Raw genomic sequence first — 24,619 nt, 5'->3', positions numbered from 1 at the left:
ACTTTAAATACTTTTGACATGGCCATTCTGACAAATTAAGACTAAAGCTGAAAGAAGTAGTGGTTTGAGTAAATAATGTGCAGGTCATCAAAATGCAGCAATATTAAAGTCGCATTACTCCCACAACAGGCCAGCTCATAAAAGGATGACAAAATAAATACTTTTTATTTATTATTAGATTTGATTTATTTGACATTAAGAACAAGATATTTGTATAAAACAAAAAAAGCAGTGTCAGGAATAAAATGAAAAAGTGGAAACAGGTGTTTGATGATTTAAGCATTAAAGGTGGACTTTAAATAAACTTACAGTACATCATTGAGTGAGTGTGTTATGTGCATTGGAAATGATATTAGACAAATTATGAATAATAACATTTAAAATAAAAATACACATACAATTTTAACATCATGTTAGACAGGTTAGACAGAAAGGTATCTAAAAATTTCCTAATTTCCTAATCCACTGAAGCTGTATAAATGAGCCCTCCCCACAAGGCCAAACTATGCCAGTGATTCAATGTATACTGTAGTTGTGCTCAGTCAAAGACGGAGCAGACCATGGAGGAAGCCAAATTCGGATACATAGATACTTAACAGAGGGTTTAGATGTAACAGATAGCCATCCAGTTGTTATGGCAAGTTCGGTCTCCTTGCCTGACCTATTCTAGGAACCAAATAGGACAAATACAGTCTTACCTAGGTAGAGCAACAGCCTAATTTCCATGTACATTTTAATTTGGTAGCATGTTAATCACAATTACTTTTTTTTAAATGTTTTTTTTAACATATTCTGCTTAGGTAGGGGCCTGCAACCCTGATCCTGGATGCCCATGGGGTCTGCATGTTTTGTTTTTACCATCAGCAAAATATCAAGACCCAGGAAACTAGGTAAGATAAGCTAATAGTGCAATAAGCTCGATTAATGACCTATTAAAGGCCCACATGCATCAGCATTCTCCTCCTGGTTTTGGGATCTAAAACGCCAAAAAAACATTCACAAAGAGCAGGCACATTGGTTTTTTGAATAGTCCCAAACCCGACCAATTCCCCTCTCCCTCCACGTCCTGTGGACAGCTCTGTGTTAATATTTGGCAATGTCATCTGATAATTATGCATGTCACGTGGGAAATCGTTTTACAAACAGCTCCGAAAAACAGCAGTTTGTGTGGGCCAGCAAAAACCAGAACACTCTGCAACTGTGACCAGGGTGGTTGTAGACCCCTGACATAAAATCTTGCCAAACTCGTAGGTAGAAAATGCATTTTCCAATCCTTGTGTTTCAGGAGTGCAGAAAGGCAGTCTCAGCACAGGCCGCTCAGTCTCTCACTCACTTCCCACAGCTTTCTGGCCACTGCATCATCCTTGGCCTTGGGGAGAAGATCCACCACGGCACAGTCGGAGAAGTAACACCCACTCAGCGGCTCAATGCCCTCCTGGAGGGCACAGTGCAGAGTGGTCTGGGCTCCAGAATCTGGGTCTACAGTGAACAGGAGGACTAAAGGACCGAAGAGGATCTTCCACCATATTGTGGCATCGCGAGCTATTTCCGTTCTGACGAATCCTGTGGAACAGAAAACCTGTGGTGAGGCTCTCTACCAAGCATACAAATTATCTAAAGCTCCAAACAATACCCTTTAAAAAATACACTTGTTTGGCCCAAAACAAAATGAAAGAGTAGAAACAGATAAAAAAATTCAGAAGAGAAGGTAATGCTCGTGAACCACATAAAATGTAGTCCATATTTGTTATTTTCACTCTATTTCACCAAACAAACAATTGACATAAACCAATATCACTATGTAGTGCAGACCTTTAGCTTCAATTTGAGGTTTTTTACATCAATATTGGTTGAACAGTGTAGGAACTGTAGCGATTGTTATTCATAGTCCCCACAATTTTAGGGTACCAAGTCATCTTTAATTCATGCACAAAAGAGCCTAGCAAAAGGTTTAAGAAGTTGATTCTAGGAGTGCCATCGGAATTTGTTGCGTCAGGTTACGGGGAGTGTAAAATACCTACGTTATTTTGCAGCCCGTGCGAGGACCCTACACCAGTCATCCAACATTATACCTCTCTTCCTCATTCACTCGCCATTTTGGCTCAATGACTGCTGTAACAGTCTGCACTTGGTGTTGTTTTATGTTTTTCACATGCACAAATATGACTGGAGACAGTATACTTCTAGTCTGCACAACTGGCAGACCACACTAACATTTCAGACAACCATTAATCGTACCCTAAATTCAGAATTATATTTATGCACAGTGAGAATTAAGCACTGGAAACACATGTAATGCATCCGATGTTGTAACCTAATGGTTTCCGGTTCACAAGGTGTCCGATGATGTTCGACCATGGTGTCGAGTGCACACTGACCTGGATGCACACTGTAGCAGGTGACACTGGTTCCTTGCAGTCTCTTGGCCAACTCATGAGTAAAGAGCACATTGCACAGTTTGCTGTGGCTGTACAACTTGAATTTCTGGGTCGGCGTGTCCCCCACACCAAGGTCTTTATGGGTGCTCAGGTAGTTGAAATCAATGGCGCCATATCTGTGAGCTCCGGAGGACACATTCACCACTCTGCTTGAGCCAGACTTCTTCAGACGCTCCAGCAGCAGAAGAGTTAACAGGAAGTGACCAAGGTGATTGACACCAAAGATCATACCAAAGCCATCCTCGGTCCTTCCATGCAGGAAGATACCTGTACCAGGGATTAAATAAATTCCAACTATGTTAACACAGAACATTCACACAGCACACAGCAGTGTGGCATAATGATTTAACACCTGAGCCTGTAAAAATCAATGCCAAAGCCCAGAACAAGTCACTATGTTTGGACTCTTGAGCAAGGTACTGTATTACCAGAGGCAAATATCCTGAACTAGAATTTCCTTTACAAACATCCAGGCTTCAGAATTATTGGATAAATATACGATAAAAATGAAGGAAAAGGCTGTATTTAGTAAACCACACAGACGATAATCTATATATTACGTTCAAACATAGAAGTCGAAAAGAACTGGTGTGTCATTCCATCACTTCCCGTTTCACTGGGGTACAAACATGAGGTAATATGCATGCAAAATCTGTCATCTATCAGCATGGGAAAAACATGTACATTGGGGTGCAAAAATCAAAGTTTCATGTCTGTTACAATTAATATGTATGTGATCGAAAGCAAACCTGACCTGTAAATGGTACATCAGTAAAACATGAGACCTTTCTGTCAACTTTAAAGCAAGATTGCTTTTTATTTTCATTTTCCTTAAAAAGGGATCTTTGCAAAAGTTGGGGAACCCTTTTGGCTTATTCTTTGTTACTTACTAAGGCCGATTTACTCTTTTGGGCTTCAATGAGTCTGAGGTGAGTATAATTTCAGGGCTGAACTTTTTATTCTCCATGCTTTCTAATATATGCAACTGCAGTGGCTGTTCTGTCTGGTGTTAACAACCATGGGTTCCTCGAAACGTACTGTCCAAGGATTTCAGAATGAAGATGGTTCACTGAGAGGGAGAAGGCTACAAAACACTCTCTCAATGTTTCAAACTACCTATTGAAAAATGGAAAATGGAAGATAAATGGAAAAGTTGAAGTCAAAGCCAGGTCTGGAAGACCAAGGAAGACTTCAGATAAAATGGCCGAGACCTGGTGAGAAATGCTCAGACGAACTCACACATCAATGCAAAGAAGCTGCAAAAACGGGTCTAGCTGTTCACAGGACAGCAATACAACATACTTTAAACAATAAAGACCTACATGACTGAGTTGCAAAGGAAAACATTGAGAAGCCTGAAGCCTTGTGGGAAAAATGTGCTTTGGACTGACGAAACCAAAATAGACATTTTAGACAAGAAGAGAAGAGAAGAACACCTTGCCCACTGTGAAGCATGAAGGTGGATCCATTATGCTTTGGGGTTGTGTGGCAGCTGGGGGCACAGGAAATATTGTGTGAGTGGAAGGAAGAATGGATTCCAGCAAATATCAATAAATTCTAGAGGCTGATGTTCAAAGATCAGTCCAGACATTGAAGTTGAAGAGCGTTTGGGTATTCCAGCAAGATAATGATCCAAAGTATACTTCGAAATCAAACATGAAGTACCTCTAGGAAAGACAGGGGTTTTGGAATGGCCACCACAGTCCCCAGACTAATATTATTTAAAATCTGTGGATCTCAAAGATGGTGAACATGCAAGGACGCCAAATAATATTTCTGAGGTGTTCTGCCAGGAAGAATGGGGGAAAATTCCAAAAGTAAAGTGTTTACAACCTCTTATAGTTTCCCAAGGAGGAGTTACAAAGTACTAACTGACTGGGTTCCCAAACTTTGGCACAGGGCCCGTTTTCCTTTTTTAAATTATTTTGACACAAATAAAAAATTATCTTGCTTTAAAATTGGATGAAATGTGTCATGTTTAACGTTTTACCATTTAGAGGTCAGGTTCACTTCAACACTAAAACCACTCTCTTGTTTGGATTTGTTAGCTCCTCCCCCAACAGGCAAAGCCAATTTCAACAAGGTATGTCAGTCAGCCCATAAGAGACAAAGACTATTCTACGCCTGTCCCAGCAAGAATTGAAGAGACTGGTTGCATCTTGGGGTCAAGAAGTCTCAAAATGACTATAAATGACACATCCAGACCAGACCTACAGTACTGTGCAAAAGTCTTAGGCACCTGTATAACATTCTGTACAGATAAGATTCTTTCAAAAATAATTCAATGAAAGGTCCTAAATAAACGTACTATACATTTTAGTAATTCGGCAGAACAGTTAAAAACTGAATCAAATCTATATTTTTTGTGACCACCCTTCGGCGTTAAAACTGCATCACCTCTCTGAGATAGCCAACGCTGTCCTGCAGTTCTATAAGACAATCAGCAGGGAAGTCTAGGGTGCCTAAGTCACAGCACTGTACAAACCAAGACCAACAAACTGAAGCATGGCATGAAGACTTGCTTACCCTTACTGAGCACAAAAAAAAAAAAAACACGCCTCTGCAGTTTGCCAAACCTCATTAGAATTACAACTGGAATAGCGTGCTCTGGTCATATGAGATGCCATTTTACGAAGTCAATCGAGGGGCGCACCCTGTACGGCACTCACCTCACCAGGTGCCTCCGCCACTGTGATGTGCGAAGTTGATTCACGGTGCGTGGGCAGGTGGAAAAGGGGCTTGAATATGCTCAATATATTATAAGTGAGGTGTGTGTATATCCAATCAAATTAACTCTTTTTATTAGCATAGACATTCATGCATATTGCGCAGGTTGGATTGGCAATTTCTGTAGTCTCTAGGAATACAAAGGATGATGAGGATAAGGCAGATGTTTCTCCCAAAAAGTTATTTTGCGGCAAGTACATTTTTATTTACGCTGATTCATTCATTTTTTATTTTCAAAAAATTAATCCTCAAATTGTGGCCGGGGTCTTATTTACTTAGGCTGCACAAAGCACAGGCCTTTATTTGGGGCAGGCTTGTATTCCAGGCAGGCCTTTATTTCTTCTTAGGCATCGGTTGTAGAATTTTATTCTTTTTTTCCTAAAGTGAATACGTTTCGTTTGGAGCAGCATACCGGTAGGCTATCAAAAGATTTTCGCTTTGGTTTGGGATTTAATTGACTTTTGGACTGTTTGATTCTATTGCTAAATTTTGGGACTGATCGGCACTGAAATCTGGGGGGTATTTGATGGTTCACTGTTAAGCTTTATGTAGTTGAAAGAGTGTCGGGATTTCCACCCGTCTGTTTATTGCGAGCCAAGGCAGCCGCTTTCATTCATTCATTGAACGTGCGCTGTGCTGTAAATAAATGGAAACCTTATTGCATAGCCAAGCAGCCTAAATTGAGTTCATTTTTAATTTTGCCTGATTTACTTTTTCTTAAATTCGTAGGCTGGAATGCCTCGCGGCAACAATTGTGTTTAAATGTATACTGCTTCAGCCTTTGGCAAGCTACTCAGAAGGGGGCGGCAAGCGACTGGTAGCTTGAGAGCAACGTATTGGAGACCCATGGTGTAGGACAACGACAGTATTAAACCAACCAACAATATAAAATATTAAGAAGAGCTCTTTTATTTCATTGAGTTACATCGAAACAATGTCTTCTAGTGCTCATGGACTGATAGCCCTACTGGTAGGCAATATTACCCCGGCTTGTATTTGGGGGCCGGCCTTTATTTGTCCGAATCGACCACGCCCCTGGCTATTATCCGAGGCCCGGCTTCAAATAGAATCCCAGACACAATTTGAGGATTTACAGTATCTATCTATCTATCTATCTAACATATACTCTTGTACAAAACCTGGTGTCACCTGCATTGTTGATGAGCAGGTCCAGCCTTGGTTCTGTCTTTAGGAAGGTCTGAGTGAAGGAGCGCACAGACTGCAGGCTCCCCAGGTCCAGATTCATGTACACCACCTCATCATTCCCACTTTCCTGAAGAACAGGGGTGGAACTTAAAGAATGGCAAATGTACCTGGGCTCAGTAACTAAAAAAGGCAGAATAATTGACTTCTCACCCTCTTAATGTCAAGGGCAGCAGCTTCTGCTCTCTGCTGATTTCGGCAGGCCAGGATGACCCTTGCCCCTCTTTTGGCCAAGTCCAGGGCTGTGGCCTTCCCAATACCTGTGTTGGCCCCTGAAAGACACATCTTAACTGTTAATTCAAGGGTCAGCAGTCAATGATGGCAGGGTATAAACCTGCAACTGTCCCCAATGCAGTGGCGAAAGCAGTTTTGACAGCTCAGGAGTACAAAAATAAGAATTCCCATAACACTGTCTGAGCAGAACAGAACATGAATATTGAAATAATCTCATCCGACAGAGAGAAAATAGCCAAAATAAACCGAAAATGACTCAATTAGTCACAAACATAAACCCTAGCGCACTAACCAAATCATGTAATAAACAAGTGTGCTATACTGAATGAATGAAATGTGTACTTGGAACTGAGGTATGGGACCCAGTGCAGAGAAGCAAACACAGGAAGCAGGGAAAACATATGATATAATGACAAAATGGAGCATTGGTGATTAAAAAACACAGAGACAAAGAAACTACAAAAGGATTAGACCTGTGCAAAAAGAATAGCAAGAGCCTTTAGCTGAATTTAGGCTGAAACAAGGCTGAAAACACCCAGGCTGAGCAACTAAGGAGGGAACAGGCCAGGGGCAACTTGAGTTTTTTCTCCATTGTTTGGATGCATTGTTGGCAAACTGCAGTCTCAGACTGCAAATGCAATAAACGTCAAATGCATTCAATGAACTCTTAATGATTTATGGTTCTCTTCACACAAGTCTCTTCACTCTTCACATAACCATCACATTGAAAACATGGTTTGAAAAACAATTAATACAAATGCATACACTGATAGATTTCGACTTACGGTCTTTTGCACACAATATTCTCAAGCTTTTCTAACTATAGAGTAATCTGTTCAGTTGCATAGGCTAATATACGAAGCAAAAAAATTGTAAACCTATTGTTTGGCCAATGTCTATGGCAGTTTGTTTTTTCTTATTTCTCAGCCTCATAATAGTTTCTTTAATGTTGGCATAGCTCTGGTCCTCGTGTTGATGAATGGTAAAAGACTCCAAAGACAATCAAAACCCAAGAATCAAGACTAGATTCTGAATGCTTTTGAAGCCTGAAACCATGGCATTCCCAAAAAACAGGTGCTCTCTTTTACGCACTGACCAAAGACCTAAGCTAACACTAGTCATGCTTTGCGAACGGTTCATTTGTGGCAATTGCATCACTCTATGGGTTTGGTTTGGTAGGGTGTTCTGATTACTTATGCTTGCTAGTATTATACTGGCTCACTAGCTGATAGCTAACCAACTAGCCAACATAATAGCTAGTTATAAACAATCTTTCCTCCTTGACCGGAACACAAATTTTGAAATCAAATTTCTGTAAATGGATATCAAATTTCTGAAAATGTATCAAAATTCTAAAACTTGATATAAACTTTTCGAAAACTGATATCAAATGATAACAAATTTTGAAATAAAGAAAAATTATTAAGATTTTCATAAATTTGTTTGATTTAAAGCCGCTGTATGTGCTCCAGAAATCAGTTTCACTAAATGGAGTGCCACCGGATTTCTTTGCTATAGGCTTATTATTCTGATTACTGCCATATTTGTTAAAAAATCTAGTACCACCTTGTCATGATCATTTCTCAATCATTTTCGGCTACATAATGGTCTTGATTATTCTGAAAATATGTTTGAATATTCCATCCATCCATTATCTGAACCCGCTTGTCCCGAACAGGGTCGCAGGGGGGCTGGAGCCTATCCCAGCATACATTGGGCGAAAGGCAGGAATACACCCTGGACAGGTCGCCAGTCCATCACAGGGCACAAACACCATTCACTCACACACTCATACCCATGTGCAATTTAGACTCTCCAATCAGCCTAACCTACATGTCTTAGGACTGTGGGAGGAAACCAGAGTACCCGGAGGAGACCCACACAGACACGGGGAGAACATGCAAACTCCGCACAAAGAGGCCCCGGCAGAAGGGGATTCAAACCCAGGACCTCCTTGCTGTGAGGTTGCAGTGCTACCCACTGCACCATCCGTGCCGCCGTGTTTGAATATTAATCTACCTAAATAAACGAAACGGGTTGAGTAGGGTAGGATACTGCTCAATTTTGCGTTTTTTGCGTACCAGCCAGCACTACATAATGTAGGCTAGGCCTATATATTGAATGTTCCACGGTTTTATGACACAATGAAAACAGACACGCAATTGCTATATCATTAGACATTTGTAATTCAGTTATTTAATTGATTGATTGATAATCAAAAAGGTTTTGGAAACAGGTTTAAAGTAATAATCTGCTTAGGTAACTGAAGGCGTTTTCTACATTTGACAGTGCGCCACTGCTATTGGTATGAAGAAGACAAATACACCCACAAGCAATGGATTGTGGGAGGCCAGAACGATGCAAAGCAATCTTATTGCAGGATGTCCGGCTTCAGCCTTATACCTGCACTACAGAAGAAATTGAATACACCTGTCTAATCAGAAACAGCTTAGAAGCCAAATGTCCAAATACTTTCGGTCCCCTTTCGGCGACTATGTTAGCTGTGAGCTGGCGATAAGCCAAAAAGTAGCCCAATTTACCTGACGTCGCCATATTATTTTAGTTTTACTCGCAATTCATGAATGCATCCCGGCATCTTATTAAAGACGCAAACTAAGATGAATCCTGATTCTTCTGCTTTGGATTGAGTTTCGCTTGCTGTTAAATTGTGTTGGTACACACAATGAGAAGAGTAGCTACAGCGAAGAAATTAAAATTAAAACACAAAAAGTCGTACATCCCATCAAGGCGGAGCGACATAGGGCGACTGAAGTTAAATTGCGCAAACCAATGTAGAGAGGCAAAACAAAACTTTTCCGATGTGCTTTTGAAACTCATTTAACGATCATTACGTTTAAGCAGATTGTGACAATTTGTATCGTATTATACAAAAATGTAACCTAAATTTTAGTATCCAAAACACCAAAACAATTTTTTCCCAAACTCCTAAAAATAATTAAACACATGACCACAAAAACATGACCGATGAGGTTTTCTTTGGTTGTTAAATGAAATTTAATTAAATAATTTGTCATGCCATGTGCGACCCCAAATGTTTGACATGTCTTGGAAAGTCAAAATATGTCTTTATTATTTATTTATTGATGATCCACTGTTTCATTCTGTCCCATTTCTATTCTAATAGCAACCATACAGAATGGACGGTTAAAGCATTGACAATTGCTTACTTAGAACTTGCGGTTTATTATGATATCAAGACACAGCTTACAACTTACAGGTTCACGTGTGCACAGCCTGTTCCAATTTAGCGTTACACCTCAATTGTCCCCCGGAACAACAGGTACTATCGGCACAGCAATCCTATTGCTACACACTGCAACCATCATGATCAGTTTTTCTCTGGTAAACTTAAAAGTAATTGCATAAACTCACCAGTTACGATCACAGTCTTCCCGTGCAATTGAACAGAACTCTTACACCTCAGTCTTTTAATGAAAGTATTGTACACAATTAAATATACCCCTACAACTATCCCCGTGATAAGCAGACTGGTATACATGGTAGCATGCACACAGCTGAGATGAGCTGCTACGTTTTTTAGCCTATATCTACAATAATTATTATTCACCCTTGAATGTTAGGAAAACTCTCTGTTCACCGTATACAGAAGATTGCCATTTGATAAATTTGTTGTACTAAAAACTAGGTAAGAAAATTAACGAGTTGTGTTCAGCACAAAATCAATACTCTTCCGAGCTAAGGAACTACAAGACCAGCATTGACTAGTCAGGTCCATTCGATATTCGATACAGGCAGTGTGAAGCTAGCGACAATAAGAAAGGTCTACAATTTCAAAATAAAAGTACCAACAAGTACCATATAATGGAATTAAACTATAATCCAGGTACAGTTTTCCTAAAAATATAAACTATTCTACTTGAAAATTGTAATGATACAAACTTTTATTTAAGTACTATTTTTTCTAAGAATAAATTAAGAAAGATTACATAATCATATCCTGCTTCTGTCATTTTTTTCTATAATTTTAATTAGCATGATAACATCAATGAAAAGTTTAACAGATAAATAAAAATGATATACTCCCATTACTTAGAATAATTAAAATGAATACAAATTAATTAACTGAAGTCTTAATATAAAATTATATTTCCAAACTCTCATGAAGCACTCATGGGCACAAGGGGTAAGAGCAGTTGTCTGGCAGTCGGAGGGTTGCCGGTTCGATCCCCCACCTGGGCTGTGTTGAAGTGTCCCTGAGCAAGACACCTAACCCCCAAATGCTCCTGATGAGCTGGTCGGCGCCTTGCATGGCAGCCAATCGCTGTCAGTGTGTGAATGGGTGGATGAGAAGCATCAATTGTACGGCGCTTTGGATAAAGGTGCTATATAAATGCCAACCATTTACAATATAATTTTTCCAATCTGTGGCCATCATGTTTTTCAGGACTGCAGAAAGGCAGGTGTTGATTTTCTCTCAGCACAGTCCGCTCAGTCTCTCACTCACTTCCCACAGCTTTCTGGCCACTGCATCATCCTTGGCCTTGGGGAGAAGATCCACGACAGCACAGTTGGAGAAGTAACACCCACTCAGCGGCTCAATGCCCTCCTGGAGGGCACAGTGCAGAGTGGTCTGGGCTCCAGAATCTGGGTCTACAGCGAACAGGAGGACTACAGGACCCAAGAGGATCTTCCACCATATTGTGGCATGGCGAGCTATTTCCGTTCTGACGAATCCTGTGGAACAGAAAATCTGTGGTGAGGCTCTCTACCAAGCATACAAATTATCTAAAGCTCCAAACAATACTCTTTAAAAAATACATTTGTTTGGCCCAAAACAAAATGAAAGAGTAGAAACAGATTCAGAAAGAGAAGGTAATGCTCGTGAACCACATAAAATGCAGTCCATATTTGTTATTTTCACTCTATTTCACCAAACAAACAATTGACATAAACCAATATCACTATGTAGTGCAGACCTTTAGCTTCAATCTGAGGTTTTTTACATCAATATTGGTTGAACAGTGTAGGAACTGTAGCGATTGTTATTCATAGTCCCCACAATTTTAGGGTACCAAAAGTCATCTTTAATTCATGCACAAAAGAGCCTAGCAAAAGGTTTAAGAAGTTGATTCTAGGAGTGCCATCGGAATTTGTTGCGTCAGGTTACGGGGAGTGTAAAATACCTACGTTATTTTGCAGCCCGTGAGAGGACCCTACACCAGTCATCCAACATTATACCTCTCTTCCTCATTCACTCGCCATTTTGGCTCAATGACTGCTGTAACAGTCTGCACTTGGTGTTGTTTTATGTTTTTCACATGCACAAATATGACTGGAGACAGTATACTTCTAGTCTGCACAACTGGCAGACCACACTAACATTTCAGACAACCATTAATCGTACCCTAAATTCAGAATTATATTTATGCACAGTGAGAATTAAGCACTGGAAACACATGTAATGCATCCGATGTTGTAACCTAATGGTTTCCGGTTCACAAGGTGTCCGATGATGTTCGACCATGGTGTCGAGTGCACACTGACCTGGACGCACACTGTAGCAGGTGACACTGGTTCCTTGCAGTCTCTTGGCCAACTCATGAGTAAAGAGCACATTGCACAGTTTGCTGTGGCTGTACAACTTGAATTTCTGGGTCGGCGTGTCCCCCACACCAAGGTCTTTATGGGTGCTCAGGTAGTTGAAATCAATGGCGCCATATCTGTGACTTCCGGAGGACACATTCACCACTCTGCTTGAGTCAGACTCCTTCAGACGCTCCAGCAGCAGAAGAGTTAACAGGAAGTGACCAAGGTGATTGACACCAAAGATCATACCAAAGCCATCCTCGGTCCTTCCATGCAGGGAGATACCTGTACCAGGGATGCAATAAATTTCCATCAATGCTAACACAGAACATTCACACAGCACACAGCAGTGTGGCATAATGATTTAACACCTGAGCCTGCAAAAACAATGCCAAAGCCCAGAACAAGTCACTATGTTTGGACTCTTGAGCAAGGTACTGTATTACCAGAGGCAAATATCCTGAACTAGAATTTCCTTACAAACATCCAGGCTTCAGAATGATTGGATAAATATACGATAAAAATGAAGGAAAATGCTGTATTTAGTAAACAACACAGATGATAATCTATATGTTACGTTCAAACATAGAAGTCGAAAAGAACTGGTGTGTCATTCCATCACTTCCCGTTTCACTGGGGTACAAACATGAGGTAACATGCATGCAAAATCTGTCATCTATCAGCATGGGAAAAACATGTACAGTGGGGTGCAAAAATCAAAGTTTCATGTCTGTTACAATTAATATGTATGTGATCGAAAGCAAACCTGACCTGTAAATGGTACATCAGTAAAACATGAGACCTTTCTGTCAACTTTAAAGCAAGATTGCTTTTTATTTTCATTTTCCTTAAAAAGGGATCTGTGCAAAAGTTGGGGAACCCTTTTGGCTTATTCTTGGTTACTTACTAAGGCCGATTTACTCTTTTGGGCTTCAATGAGTCTGAGGTGAGTATAATTCCAGGGCTGAACTTTTTATTCTCCATGCTTTCTAATGTATGCAACTGCAGTGGCCGTTCTGTCTGGTGTTAACAACCATGGGTTCCTCGAAACGTACTGTCCAAGGATTTCAGAATGAAGATGGTTCACTGAGAGGGAGAAGGCTACAAAACACTCTCTCAATGTTTCAAACTACCTATTGAAAAATGGAAAATGGAAGATAAATGGAAAAGTTGAAGTCAAGGCCAGGTCTGGAAGACCAAGGAAGACTTCAGATAAAATGGCCCGAGACCTGGTGAGAAATGCTCAGACGAACTCACACATCAATGCAAAGAAGCTGCAAAAACGGGTCTAGCTGTTCACAGGACAGCAATACAACATACTTTAAACAATAAAGACCTACATGACTGAGTTGCAAAGGAAAACATTGAGAAGCCTGAAGCCTTGTGGGAAAAATGTGCTTTGGACTGACAAAACTAAAATAGACATTTTAGACAAGAAGAGAAGAGGAGAACACCTTGCCCACTGTGAAGCATGGAGGTGGATCCATTATGCATTGGGGTTGTGTGGCAGCTGGGGGCACAGGAAATATTGTGTGAGTGGAAGGAAGAATGGATTCCAGCAAATATCAATAAATTCGAGAGGCTAATGTTCAAAGATCAGTCCAGACATTGAAGTTGAAGAGCGTTTGGGTATTCCAGCAAGACAATGATCCAAAGTATACTTCGAAATCAAACATGAAGTACCTCTAGGAAAGACAGATAAGGGTTTTGGAATGGCCACCACAGTCCCCAGACTAATATTATTTAAAATCTGTGGAGAGATCTCAAAGATGGTGAACATGCAAGGACGCCAAATAATATTTCTGAGGTGTTCTGCCAGGACGAATGGGGGAAAATTCCAAAAGTAAAGTGTTTACAACCTCTTATAGTTTCCCAAGGAAGAGTTACAAAGTACTAACTGACTGGGTTCCCAAACTTTGGCACAGGGCCCGTTTTCCTTTTTTAAATTATTTTGACACAAATAAAAAATAATCTTGCTTTAAAATTGGAAGAAATGTGTCATGTTTAACGTTTTACCATTTAGAGGTCAGGTTCACTTCACCACTAAAACCACTCTCTTGTTTGGATTTGTTAGCTCCTCCCCCAACAGGCAAAGCCAATTTCAACAAGGTATGTCAGTCAGCCCATAAGAGACAAAGACTATTCTACGCCTGTCCCAGCAAGAATTGAAGAGACTGGTTGCATCTTGGGATCAAGAAGTCTCAAAATGACTATAAATGACACATCCAGACCAGACCTACAGTACTGTGCAAAAGTCTTAGGGACCTGTATAACATTCTGTACAGATAAGATTCTTTCAAAAATAATTTAATGAAAGGTCCTAAATAAACGTACTATACATTTTAGTAATTCGGCAGAATAGTTAAAAACTGAATCAAATCAATATTTTTTGTGACCACCCTTCGGCGTTAAAACTGCATGATGGATGATGAGGATAAGGCAGATGTTTCTCCCAAAAAGTTATTTTGCGGCAAGTACATTTTTATTTTCAAAAAATAAAAAAAAATGTGTTTACGCTGATTCATAAATTTTTTATTTTCAAAAAATTACTTCTGACTAATCTCTAATGAAGTGCTTCATGAATAAAGAACTACCGTTAATCCTCAAATTGTGGCCGGGGTCTTATTTACTTAGGCTACACAAAGCACAGGCCTTTATTTGGGGCAGGCTTGTATTCGAGGCAGGCCTTTATTTCTTCTTAGGCATCGGTTGTAGAATTTTATTCTTCAGGATCTTTTTTTCCTAAAGTGCATTTTATTGTGAGACATACGTTTCGTTTGGAGCAGCATACCGGTAGGCTATCAAAATATTTTTGCTTTGGTTTGGGATTTAATTGACTTTTGGACTGTTTGATTCTATTGCTAAATTTTGGGACTGATGGGCACTGAAATCTGGGGGGTATTTGATGGTTCACTGTTAAGCTTTATGTAGTTGAAAGAGTGTCAGGATTTCCACCCGTCTGTTTAGTGCGAGCCAAGGCAGCCGCTTTCATTCATTCATTGAACGTGCGCTGTGCTGTAAATACATGGAAACCTTATTGCGTAGCCAAGTAGCCTAAATTGAGTTCATTTTTAATTTTGCCTGATTTACTTTTTATTAAATTCGTAGGCTGGAATGCCTCGCGGCAACAATTGTGTTTAAATGTGTACTGCTTCAGCCTTTGGCAAGCTACTCAGAAGGGGGCGGCAAGCGACTGGTAGCTTGAGAGCAAGGTATTGGAGACTCATGGTGTAGGACAACGACTTTTCATTGGCAACAGTATTAAACCAACCAACAATATAAAATATTAAGAAGAGCTCTTTTATTTCATTGAGTTAAATCGAAACAATGTCTTCTAGTGCTCATGAACTGATAGCCCTACTGGTAGGCAATATTACCCCGGCTTGTATTTGGGGGCCGGCCTTTATTTGTCCGAATCGACCACGCCCCCGGCTATTATCCGAGGCCCGGCTTCAAATAGAATCCCGGACACAATTTGAGGATTTACGGTATCTATCTATCTATCTATCTAACATATACTCTTGTACAAAACCTGGTGTCACCTGCATTGTTGATGAGCAGGTCCAGTCTTGGTTCTGTCTTCAGGAAGGTCTGAGTGAAGGAGCGCACAGACTGCAGGCTCCCCAGGTCCAGATTCATGTACACCACCTCATCATTCCCACTTTCCTGAAGAACAGGGGTGGAACTTAGAGAATGGCAAATGTACCTGGGCTCAGTAACTAAAAAAGGCAGAATAATTGACTTCTCACCCTCTTAATGTCAAGGGCAGCAGCTTCTGCTCTCTGCTGATTTCGGCAGGCCAGGATGACCCTTGCCCCTCTTTTGGCCAAGTCCAGGGCTGTGGCCTTCCCAATACCTGTGTTGGCCCCTGAAAGACACATCTTAACTGTTAATTCAAGGGTCAGCAGTCAATGATGGCAGGGTATAAACCTGCAACTGTCCCCAATGCAGTGGCGAAAGCAGTTTTGACAGCTCAGGAGTACAAAAATAAGAATTCCCATAACACTGTCTGAGCAGAACAGAACATGAATATTGAAATAATCTCATCCGACAGAGAGAAAATAGCCAAAATAAACCACAAATGACACAATCAGCCACAAACATAAACCCTAGCGCACTAACCAAATCATGTAATAAACAAGTGTGCTACACTGAATGAATGAAATGTGTACTTGGAACTGAGGTATGGGACCCAGTGCAGAGAAGCAAACACAGGAAGCAGGGAAAACATATGATATAATGACAAAATGGAGCATTGGTGATTAAAAAACACAGAGACAAAGAAACTACAAAAGGATTAGACCTGTGCAAAAAGAATAGCAAGAGCCTTTAGCTGAATTTAGGCTGAAATAAGGCTGAAAACACCCAGGCTGAGCAACTAAGGAGGGAACAGGCCAGGGGCAACTTGAGTTTTTTCTCCATTGTTTGGATGCATTGTTGGCAAACTGCAGTCTCAGACTGCAAATGCAATAAACGTCAAATGCATTCAATGAACTCTTAATGATTTATGGTTCTCTTCACACAAGTCTCTTCACTCTTCACATAACCATCACATTGAAAACATGGTTTGAAAAACAATTAATACAAATGCATACACTGATAGATTTCGACTGACGGTCTTTTGCACACAATATTCTCAAGCTTTTCTAACTATAGAGTAATCTGTTCAGTTGCATAGGCTCATTTACTTTATGTGAGGTACGAAGCAAAAAAATGGTAAACCTATTGTTTGGCCAATGTCTATGACAGTTTGTTTTTTCTTATTTCTCAGCCTCATAATAGTTTCTTTAATGTTGGCATAGCTCTGGTCCTCGTGTTGATAAATGGTAAAAGACTCCAAAGACAATCAAAACCCAAGAATCAAGACTAGATTCTGAATGCTTTCCAAGCCGGAAACCATGGCATTCCCAAAAAACAGGTGCTCTCTTTTACGCACTGACCAAAGACCTAAGCTAACACTAGTCATGCTTTGCAAACGGTTCATTTGTGGCAATTGCATCACTCTATGGGTTTGGTTTGGTAGGGTGTTCTGATTACTTATGCTTGCTTGTATTATACTGGCTCACTAGCTGATAGCTAACCAACTAGCCGACATAATAGCTAGTTATAAACAATCTTTCCTCCCTGACCGGAACACAAAATTTGAAATCAAATTTCAGAAAATGGATATCAAATTTCTGAAAATGTATCAAAATTCTAAAACATGATATAAACTTTTCAAAAACTGATATCAAATTATAACGAATTTTGAAATAAAGAAAAATTATTAAGATTTTCGTAAGATTTGTTTGATTTAAAGCCGCTGTATGTGCTCCAGAAATCAGTTTCACTAAATGGAGTGCCACCGGATTTCTTTGCTATAGGCTTATTATTCTGATTACTGCCATATTTGTTAAAAAATCTAGTACCACCTTGTCATGATAATTTCTCAATCATTTTAGGCTACATAATGGTCTTGATTATTCAGAAAATATGTTTGAATATTCCATCCATCCATTAGCTGAACCCGCTTTTCCCGAACAGGGTCGCAGGGGGGCTGGAGCCTATCCCAGCATACATTGGGCGAAAGGCAGGAATACACCCTGGACAGGTCGCCAGTCCATCACAGGGCACAAACACCATTCACTCACACACTCATACCTATGGGCAATTTAGACTCTCCAATCAGCCTAACCTACATGTTTTTGGACTGTGGGAGGAAACCGGAGTACCCAGAGGAGACCCACACAAACACGGGGAGAACATGCAAACTCCGCACAAAGAGGCCCCGGCAGACGGGGATTCGAACCCAGGACCTCCTTGCTGCGAGGTGGCAGTGCTACCCACTGCACCATCTGTGCCGCCGTGTTTGAATATTAATCTACCTAAATAAACGAGACGGGTTGAGTAGGGTAGGAAACTGCTCAATTTTGCGTTTTTTGCGTGCTAGCCAGCACTACATAATGTAGACTAGGCCTATATATTGAATGTTCCACGGTTTTATGACACAATGAAAACAGACACACAATTGCTATATCATTTGACATTTGTAATTCAGTTATTTAATTGATTGATTGATAATCAAAAAGGTGTTGGAAACAGGTTGACAGTAATAATCTGCTTAGGTAACTGAAGGCGTTTTCTACATTTGACAGTGCGCCACTGCTATTGGTATAAAGAAGACAAATACACCCACAAGCAATGGATTGTTGGAGGCCAGAGCGATGCAAAGCAATCTTATTGCAGGATGTCCGGCTTCAGCCTTATACCTGTACTACAGAAGAAATTGAATACACCTGCCTAATCAGAAAAGTTTAGAAGCCAAATGTCCAAATACTTTCGGTCCCCTTTGGGCGAGTATGTTAGCTGTGAGCTGGACAAGAGAAACCAAGATTGACTTGTATCAGAGTGATGACATGAACAAGTGTGGAGGCTAAAAGGAATTGCCCAAAAACCAAAGCATCCCCCTCATCTGTGAAACCTGGTGAATTGGGTGTTATACTGCAGGTTGGGCGTGTATGGCTGCCACAGGTGCTGGCTCACTTGCCTTCATTGGTCATGTAACTGCTGACAGCAGCAGCAGAATGCAGTCTGAACTGTACAGAAGTATCTGCTCAAGGTCAATCAAATACCGCCAACCCCACTGGACAGTGCTTCATCCCACAGCAAGGCAATGATCCAAGGCAAACATACGGTGCTCTCTCTCTCTCTCTTCTTGATGATGTTCCAAAGTTTGTTTTGGCAAGCCTATTGTTGGGCCTACGTCCCTGACGGCTCATAATGGCTCCCTTGACTGTCATTGGCACAACTCTGGTCAGAATTATACCACTGTGCAAATACTTACGGACTGCACTGTGCATCTAATGCTGTACATACAGCTTTCTTTCGCATTGTGTTTACATTACGTACTACTGCTATCATGGGAAATAATTTTTACTGTACACTGTCGTGTCTATGAAACGACAGAGTCCAAATCTTCAATTTGTCGAAAAACATCTTCGCGAGGGAAAAGACGACACCAGGCAGCAAGATCTTCAGGAAAATCAGACTTTATTAGCACACGTGCATAAAGCCGGATCAGCTCTCCAGAACTGAACCCCGACTGGCATTTGTACACCCATTTTATACACAGTTACTCCACCTACAACTCCTCCTCAAACCGCATTCTGGCAAATCACCCACACTTTTCTTATCGTAACTCCTCCCAACGCTCCTCCCACAACGTCATTGTGGCAAATTGCCAACGGTCCTTATGCTCTGCCAACTCTGTACAAAGTTCAGGGCATTCTGCCAACTACGTGTCCTCACTTCACCCCGCACCTGCTCTTGGCAAACTACCAGACCTCATAAAGTTCTGGATGCCCTCCCTCTAACACGTCATCCATACACGTCACTCTGTATCTTTCGCTTTTATAAGACAAACTAAGCAGCAGTAATCATTGAAAATATACAGACAAACTAAACATTTCATTAATATTCACTTCTAATATACTTTTCTAATATACAGACATACTAAACATTTGATTAATTATTCTCTTCTAAGGGAATAAATGTACGTAGCATTCTTTGCTCTCATTTCAACAGTTTTCACTGTGGTTTCTTGCGTTTTCATAAGCTCAGCTATAATTAATGTTCTAGGTCAAATAGATACACTCCTGGCATAAAACATCGAGAGTCCCGGAGAAATCAGCTGTATAGTCATATCTTGCTCTGCCCGTGTCCTTGACAGTTTGGTCTACACAGTTCAAGACGGCCCCCCCCCCTGCCAGCTGGCTGGGCTCACTGTGTAATCCTAGCACAATTTAGCAGTTAATCAGTTTGAAACTATACAGGGTACATATCATACTTTAATACAGATATATTGATAAACTTTTAGCACACATCGTCGAGAGTTTTGGAGGAACCAGCCTGCTCACTAAGGTGGAGTCTGATTTTGACTTGTGATTGGTTATCATGCTTTTAGGAGGGAGATCTTTCGTTCTGTGAATTTTTCCCTACAACACCATTGGAGGCTCCTCCATAGAGGTGGAGGAGGCCTGGCCTCCCCAATAATTTGAGAGAAGAGAGAGATTTAAAAAAAACAATAAATATATTTATTTTATTTATTTATTTTAACAAAAAACATATTTTTTATTTTTTATATTCATATTATTTTAGTTTTGTTCATAAATCTAAATTTTCCCATGGCTAAAACCCAATATTGCAATTGTAAAGCAACAGGCCAGATTTCCCTATCAGTTTGTATTAAGGGAGGCCAGGCCTCCCCTCGGAAATTCGCTTTTCATAGAAGTCAATGTAATGCATTTTTTTTCATGCCAATATGTGATTGGCCAGATCACTGGAAATGGGTGGGCAACGGAGGCCTGGCCTCACCATGCATTGTGTCCAGGGCTGAAAGATTGACATTTTGTTCGTCCAATCACATGCTACTGGTTCATTTGGAATCAACTGTCCTTTCCTTTCCTATTCAACACAGAAGCCATTTTGAGAATTCGCTAGTCACTTCAGTCAAACAAACACTCGCCATAGTGGCTACGAGTGTCGTATCAACTTGTGCTTTTCAGGAAATTTAGAGAACACCCCTGGCTATCATCCCTGGAGTTTATAGCTCATTTGGCCAAACACTTTTGCTTAAAACTACCTCGGAAGTCGGCGAGATTCTAGCGCAATTTGAGATCTTGGGCTGGAGATATGCAGATTCCAGATACTAGGGAGTGAGAATGACATTCAATAGGTCATGTTAGACACCATTTGGGATTTATTGAACAGTTTTATTTTTAATGTAGTCCATTTCGTTTTATTACAAGTCAATTTAATAATCTTCCATATCAAATTACCGAATTGTTGCTCTGTGAGGAAATTCACTCTAAATACGAATAGAGTGCTGCCCTCTAGTGGATAACGTTAACGTTAGATAAAGCCAACTGGAACCATATTTTTACATATTTTATATTAAATATATTGAATAAAACTACATATGATAAAGAAAGTGTTATCTTATCTTTTTTATATGCTAAACTTGATTAAATTGGTGATTACATGTTGAAGCTGTAGAAGAATGAAAAATGTAAGCTAAACAAAATTGTTTTTAACTACATAATTAAAATTCCTGCCTTTTACACATGTTCACTTGGCATTTATATTACATCCAAATGTAATTTCTCAGCTTAATTATCAGGCAGGCTCATAGACTTACAGCAATGTCATTTCTTCAGGAAGGCACAAGGCTAAGCTCTGCACAATGAATTTCATCAGCCAGAACTTTCTGACTGTAGCTTACACTCCAAATAGTATGCCTTTGGCCAGCACAAAGACAGATAAGAGAACAGGGAACATTCCATCGCGAGTGAAGTGAGCAAGCGGAAAAAAATGGCCTCCTCAATTCTGGAAGTCACCAGCCTCCACTGCTGTACACTATAGGGTTACTGTAGGGTTGAGAAAAGACCATGTGCTGGTGGCAGACAAGCAAAATTTGCAGCAGTTTTGAAGAGGAATGTGGTAACCACGATGCAGATCTATAATCAATTGGGCTGATATCTGGTATTTTGAGAGCATCGGTATTGGCGATTAAGTTTAGCGCTTGTGTGCTTGTCTGAAATAACCCATTACTGGATAAGATAACCATTTATATTAGTAATGTGCATGGAAAAGTGGAATGAGATTCCTTAGTTTTTTGTCAGATTATTGACATTAATTACAAATGGCTGTAATGGTAGTGGTAAATAAATTTAAAAAAAAGATGTTACCTGATACCTTGGACCCTTGATGACATAAAGCCATTTAGCCAACAGATGTGTTCTATACTGTATCAGCATAATTTACAGCTGAATCTAGTCCCGCCCCCAATTCCCATAGAGATCCATTCAAATGGAAAGAGTTATAGTATCGCTTGTAGGACAACCTGAGAACAAGATATCCAGACTCTGGTGGTGGTGATAGGTCATGCTATGCAATGGATATGCAACCAAATACAAAACATGACTATTTTATTTGACTTTATGTTAAATTGTCTCAAACATTGAAATTTATCAAACATGGTTTAATAAAATATGAGAATCTGCACTTTGACCACAAATGAATTGCTTGATTACAAAATCAAAAAATCCAGAAAAAGGCAAGGTGTGTCGAAACTTTTGACTGGCAAAGTACACACAAATTCACTCTCCTCATGCACGTTCAAAGAATTATTTTATTTTTTTAATGTAATTTGTATGTCTCGTGTAATTGCTGCGGTGTTTTATTCTATTGTTAAACACCCACAGATCCACCTCCACGTCGTTCACACACAAATCACCCGCACGCATTCACCCCGCATTCGGCACAGCAATCCTATTGCAACACACTGCAACGATCATGATCAGTTTTTCTCTGGTAAACTGAAAAGTAATGGCATAGGCTCACCAGTTACGATCACAGTCTTCCCGTGCAATTGAGCAGAACTCTTACACCTCAGTCTTTTAATGAAAGTATTGTACACAATTAAATATACCCCTACAACTATCCCCGTGATAAGCAGACTGGTATACATGGTAGCAAGCTCCGTGAAGTTGGCAACAATTAGACTTCCTGTACAGAAATTCCGGTTTCAACTTTCTGTGATTTTCCGTCAAATTAAGAGCTGCTGAGTAACGTTAAATAATGAGAACATAGTTACCGCGTTTGCTGCGCTTCCTCACATAATTACCATTGTTTAAATTCATTGCTGATAGAACTTATAAAAGTCAGCAAGCAACTAGCTTGCTATTTGACTAGTGACTATATTGTAGGCCAAGCATAAATTGCTTGACCCTGTCGGTTCAATACATTACATTACATTACATTATTGGCATTTGGCAGACGCTCTTATCCAGAGCGACGTACAACAAAGTGCATACCCATAACCAGGGATAAGTTCGCTGAAAGACCCTAGAGGTAAGTACAATTTCAACTGCTCATTTGCATACCTGCTTACTGTTTGAAAAAAATGTTGCCAAATATGAAGGGGCGTACATTAAATCTATGTATAATATATATAAAATTATACATTTATTATCTAAAATCATGTTCCGAGCAATTGTTGCTGTATTTACAGTGTGGTAAGGGCATGCAATGCCATTGACTGTCAATTCACGACCAGCTCATTTGCATAGCCCATAACTCAAAAACTATAAATTGTTTCAAAATGAAAGGGGGTATACATTTGTTAGCTGGACCCATATCTTTAATATGAAACAGTCCTTTCTGCAAAATCCTGTTCCGAGCAATTGTTGCTGTGTTTCTAGTGCGGGGTGGCCATACGTTGCTATTGACTGTCAGTTGCCACCCAGCTCATTTGCATAGCTCATAACTCAAAAACTAGAAATTGTTTCAAAATGAAAGGGGGTATACATTTGTTAGCTGGACCCTTATCTTTAATATGAAACAGTCCTTTCTGCAAAATCCTGTTCCGAGCAATTGTTGCTGTGTTTCTAGTGTGGGGTGGCCATACGTTGCTATTGACTGTCAATTCACAAGCAGCTCATTTGCATAGCTGATAACTCAAAAACTATAAATTGTTTCAAAATGAAAGGGGGTATACATTTGTTAGTTGGACCCATATCTTTAATATTCTACAGTCCTTTGTGCAAAATCCTGTTCCGAGCAATTGTTGCTGTGTTTCTAGTGTGGGGAGGCCATACGTTGCCATAGAATGTCAATTCACAAGCAGCTCATTTGCATAGCTGATAACTCAAAAACTATAAATTGTTTGAAAATGAAAGGGGGTATACATTTACTCTGTTGCTGTGTTTCTAGTGTGGGGTGGCCATACGTTCTAGACCCCTAGATCTCTCTGCTGCCTTCAACACTGTGGATCACTCCATCCTCCTATCTGCCCTCTCAGCAACGGGCATCTGTGGCACAGCCCTGGACTGGATTGAGTCCTACCTCTCTGGTCGCTCCTTCCAGGTTGCCTGGGCTGGTTCGGTATCGACACCTCGGCCCCTCGCCACAGGAGTTCCCCAGGGCTCAGTCCTAGGCCCGCTTCTTTTTTCTCTTTACACTCACTCCCTTGGCCCTGTGATCACTGCACATGGGCTATCCTACCACTGCTACGCGGACGATACCTAACTCTTCGCCTCGTTCCCGCCGTCTGATACGCAGGTTTCAGCCCGTATCTCTGCTTGCCTGAGGGACATCCAGAGCTGGATGGACAACCACCATCTAAAGCTCAACCCAGGCAAGACTGAAATGATATTCATCCCTGCTAAAACCTCTCCCCATCTGGATCTCTCCATTTCCCTCGGGGATACCACACTCACGCCGTCACCCAGTGCAAGGAACCTCGGCGTGGTGATGGACAGCAGACTGTCCCTTTCCGAGAACATTGCAGCGGTGACCCGGTCTTGCAGGTTCTTCCTATACAACATACAGAGAATCCGCCCCTTTCTCACCCCCTACTCGACCCAGCTCCTGGTCCAAGCGATGGTTCTGTCCCGCCTGGACTACTGCAA

At 40.6% G+C, this 24,619-nt stretch overlaps 1 protein-coding gene across 3 annotated transcripts; it reads right to left on the bottom strand.

Moving 5' to 3' along the window:
• Positions 1-204: 204 nt before the first annotated feature.
• Positions 205-22,690, bottom strand: LOC133132354 (dehydrogenase/reductase SDR family member 13-like). 3 transcript variants are annotated; one of them, XM_061247736.1, is made up of 8 exons: positions 22,551-22,690; positions 15,920-16,038; positions 15,713-15,836; positions 12,129-12,455; positions 11,089-11,318; positions 6,522-6,640; positions 6,315-6,438; positions 2,572-2,705 (listed from the first exon to the last, which is right to left on the bottom strand). In XM_061247736.1, the coding sequence occupies exons 1-7, from the start codon at positions 22,675-22,677 to the stop codon at positions 6,408-6,410; spliced, it is 1,077 nt and encodes a 358-aa protein (XP_061103720.1). In that variant the 5' UTR covers positions 22,678-22,690; the 3' UTR covers positions 2,572-2,705; positions 6,315-6,407. The 3 variants fall into 3 exon arrangements, with proteins under 3 accessions (XP_061103722.1, XP_061103721.1, XP_061103720.1); XM_061247738.1 differs by lacking the exons at positions 6,315-6,438; positions 6,522-6,640; positions 11,089-11,318; positions 12,129-12,455 and adding an exon at positions 205-1,563 and having other exon boundaries at positions 2,379-2,705; XM_061247737.1 differs by lacking the exons at positions 11,089-11,318; positions 12,129-12,455; positions 15,713-15,836; positions 15,920-16,038; positions 22,551-22,690 and adding exons at positions 211-1,563; positions 9,996-11,057 and having other exon boundaries at positions 2,379-2,705.
• Positions 22,691-24,619: the final 1,929 nt, after the last annotated feature.

The sequence above is a fragment of the Conger conger genome, chromosome 7, assembly GCF_963514075.1.
Source record: "Conger conger chromosome 7, fConCon1.1, whole genome shotgun sequence".
In the NCBI taxonomy this organism is placed as follows: domain Eukaryota; kingdom Metazoa; phylum Chordata; class Actinopteri; order Anguilliformes; family Congridae; genus Conger; species Conger conger.
The sequence above is the reverse complement of the archived record's forward strand: the minus strand, read 5'-3'. Positions and strand labels throughout refer to the sequence as shown.

What these genes read in the sequence shown, in the direction of transcription:
- LOC133132354 (XM_061247736.1), bottom strand. Translation starts at nt 22,677, where the DNA reads ATGTATACCAGTCTGCTTATCACGGGGATAGTTGTAGGGGTATATTTA. An exon ending in GAAGACTGTGATCGTAACTG is followed by an intron (nt 16,039 to 22,550) that starts GTGAGCCTATGC and finishes TGTGTCTTTCAG; the next exon opens with GGGCCAACACAGGTATTGGG. An exon ending in CTGCCCTTGACATTAAGAGG is followed by an intron (nt 15,837 to 15,919) that starts GTGAGAAGTCAA and finishes CCTGTTCTTCAG; the next exon opens with GAAAGTGGGAATGATGAGGT.